The 3,453-nt window shown below is 45.0% G+C and overlaps 1 protein-coding gene across 1 annotated transcript; it reads right to left on the bottom strand.

The window, feature by feature from the left end:
• Positions 1-327: 327 nt before the first annotated feature.
• T265_05469 (hypothetical protein) lies at positions 328-1,806 on the bottom strand (the record flags this gene model as incomplete). Its single annotated transcript, XM_009170480.1, has 2 exons — positions 328-1,249; positions 1,343-1,806. The coding sequence occupies 2 exons, from the start codon at positions 1,804-1,806 to the stop codon at positions 328-330; spliced, it is 1,386 nt and encodes a 461-aa protein (XP_009168744.1).
• Between the last annotated feature and the right edge of the window lie 1,647 nt (positions 1,807-3,453).

Raw genomic sequence — 3,453 nt, 5'->3', positions numbered from 1 at the left:
TTGGAATAAGTAGGAAAACGACCCAAATTTACCCAAAGCCGAAAGAAGATACTAGAACAACATGCAGGTATTTCTGAACTTCCTTCAAGCCCACATATCTGAAAGAGATGTTTCCAACCGCACAGTCTGCTGTTCCTATCTGTTTAAATTACTGAACACAAAATTAATGAACCGACAAATAAAAAACGACTGATCCTAACAGATCACACCCAAAAAAACAAAAGGTGCAGCTGTGGAAGTCCCCAGCCAGATTAGCTTTGGGGCACTCCAAATAGTCTGTTTGTAAATTACACAGAAACTTTGTGAATCAGGAGCTTTGTTTTTATATTAGATATCTTGGATTTTCATCGATTCGTCCTCTGTCATTCGAAATGTGTGATAATCGATCCAAAAGATGACGAAAGGCACATAGACCAACACCATCATGATAAGAAACGCAATGTATGGAGTATCAACAAGCGACGCACAAATGAAAGGACCGGCGGAAAATCCCAAATTCTGCACAGTTCGGAATATGGTCTGACCTCGTTCCACATCTGCTCTGGGGACGAGTTTGGTGTACAGCGATTCGGAACTGGCAGCCGCCAACGGCACACCAATCACGTGAAGAGCCACTGCAAACAGAATAAATGGTATCCCAATCGACTTGTCCGGGGTGGGTTTGTGTGCCAAGTGGCAAGACAAAGCCAGGTAGGCGAAAAACAACAAAGACAGACCGACAGCGAGAACTTTGCGATCCCGTATGCATTGGGTGATACACTGATAGATGAGAAATGTGACAATGACAGCACCGCCTGCGATTAGATAGACAATACTCACTTCGATCTCAGTCCACTGATATAACTGTTCAGTCACTGGAGGTAGAACAGCCTCCAAGCCCATGACACAATAGTAGATGAAGAATGTGATTCCAAAAAGTGCAATGAGGCTCAGGTTGAAGTAAGGTAAGTAAGGCAGACACTGGGGATCTCTGGCACAGCAGGGAGAACAGTTTGCGTTGTGCTCAGGTTCCCATGTGCCTGGTGGTTGCTTGGACGGGGGGAGTTGATCAGTCACCGCTTTCCTCATTCTTGGCTCACGTGGAACGTAGAATATCCGCTGTAGTCGTCTGGCAAGTGTTGGCTGAGGGTCAGCTGTTTGCGTCGGATTGATTGTGCGTTCCATATCTGGATAAGCAAGAAGTGTTAGAATACAGTGAACTCCCCACAGCGAAGCCATCAACAATCCGGGGACGTTGTAAACGTTGATCCTGAAGTTCCCCACATTCACATCCAGACGATGAACAATCAGCGTGAACGTGGGTCCAAACAGTAGGCCAGCTTGTCGCGGCAAGAGCAATTACATTACGTAGAAAGTTCTTTCCCTTTCGTTGGTCAACTTGACCATATCAGAATAAAGCGGCGAGTCACAACAAGCTCCAAGACCAGAGATTAATCTACCGAATAGCAAAGCCCATGGACTGCGCCCAACCAAATACATAATATTTCCCAGAATTTCCAGTTGGTTTGAAACAATCAGGATTATCTGCGTACGAACTCCCTTGTAGGTAGCGTAACCGACAAGTGGAGTGAAAACTAGGATGGCAAGGCAGAATACTGCGACAGTGGCAGCGTAGAATTTTTTGGCAGCAGCCTCATCCCATTCGGTTTTTAGGTAGAGCCAAAGACTAGGCATAATGATTGCACGCTCCACGTTGGTCAGAAATCCCCATGTGGTTGCAACGAAAACTTGTAGACTTTTTGGCGAGCAGGCCGATTTAAGACAGTTGGATTCACGAACTTTGTCTGGTTCGTTTATCGGAAACATTTTGACAGATTGCACGTTGTTATGTATGCATAAGCTATAGTTGTGGTTTGAAGATAGACGTTTACTTCTGATTGCTGCTTCTTGTGACTCCGGTCATGTTCCCCGTGGACCAATCATTTTTGGGCTGCTGACTTGTGATTGGTCCGTTCGTTCAGCGAACCGGCAATCCAGACCAAGTGTCAAGTAAAAGGCACGGCTGAACATCGAAGATGTGAGATATGAGTTCTTGGGATTTTGAAAGGCTTTCGTCAAATAATAATAATGAGGATAATAATAATAATAGTTCAGCCGTCACACCTTTTCTACTCCCAGCTGCCAAACAACCGAAAGAAGCATGGGAGCTGAGTTACTGCCGGTCGCCCAAGCCTAGACAGGAGATGCCGAGGTTGAATTCAAACCATGGTCGGTAAGTTCGCTCCGATTTATCTCAAGTCCGGAGTTTCCACTATAAGGACAAGTACCAAGTTCCGGAATCAACTGGCTCACAAGAATCAAACTTACTGTAAGCCCTCTGGTTGATAAGCGTTGCTTTTTGAGGCCGTCTGTAGCAGTAATCCTCTCCATTATGGACATCTATCCCGTTGCAAGTCTACAGAGCCTATTCCTGGATGAATATTTGCTTCAATGATGGAATGAATTTGCAAACTGCTCTGAAAAGACTAGAATTGCTGCACAGCTGTTTTATTTTTGGTGGGGGTCATCAGCAGTGTTCACCACACGAATCTCTGGGGTAATCAAACCGCGAGTAACCAGCTAGTAGCTGAAGACCGTACCATTTGGTGGCTGATCAGCAACGCGAATGATTCATGCTCAGTTTCAAATCAGGTAATTCACTTCAAGTGGTCTTTTGTTATTAGACTCATTGGGTGATGTATGCAAGCTGTGAGCAGAGTACTGATAATTTGGTCCCTTTGTGATGCGATTTTGAAATATCGATTCAGTTTCATCTGCCTTGGGTCAGAAAATATCTCACAACTGTGTATAATTTCCATCTGAGAAGTGATCATTCGAAGGAACAGTCGTTACCTGGCCACGTGATATGAANTGATCATTCGAAGGGACAGTCGTTACCTGGCCACGTGATATGAACTTAAGCATTGAAGGCGGAGTGCCCCTATGACTGTATGAGTATAGGTCAATCGCACTGCTGGTCAGTCTTTTGTGGCCTGACGATGTGACCTTCAACTACCAGCGTGGAGGTAGCAGGCTCGAATCTCTCCAGCGATACGCTATCCCTTCATGAACGAAGCGTCCATACAGTGCTTTGGAGCTTTTCAGCATATATTTGTTCCACTTGCATATACAACCTCGGCTCTTATGCTATCTGGGTTGCATGAAATGTACGCTTCTCAAGCGAAAATGTCTAAAATACTGCAGACCAACGTTTAATGAGCAAACCAGAGGAGATTGGTTTGAGGCATCTGAGAAAATAAGGTCGGCAGACAGACAAACACCACCTGTTCTTGAGCATGCATAGCGGACTCATAGATCAGTAGCTGATATCCGGCTCAGAATAGTCAGCCTGACAAATGTGTATTGTCGATCAGCCGGAGATGGTTTGTGCGGAGCCAAATGTAGTGCTGTTTTAACACATTTTAGGATATCGACCCCTAGTTTGTTGTGGAACACAGTTTTCCTAATGCCTTC

This window comes from Opisthorchis viverrini (genome assembly GCF_000715545.1).
Source record: "Opisthorchis viverrini unplaced genomic scaffold opera_v5_105, whole genome shotgun sequence".
Lineage (NCBI taxonomy): Eukaryota > Metazoa > Platyhelminthes > Trematoda > Opisthorchiida > Opisthorchiidae > Opisthorchis > Opisthorchis viverrini.
The sequence above is the reverse complement of the archived record's forward strand: the minus strand, read 5'-3'. Positions and strand labels throughout refer to the sequence as shown.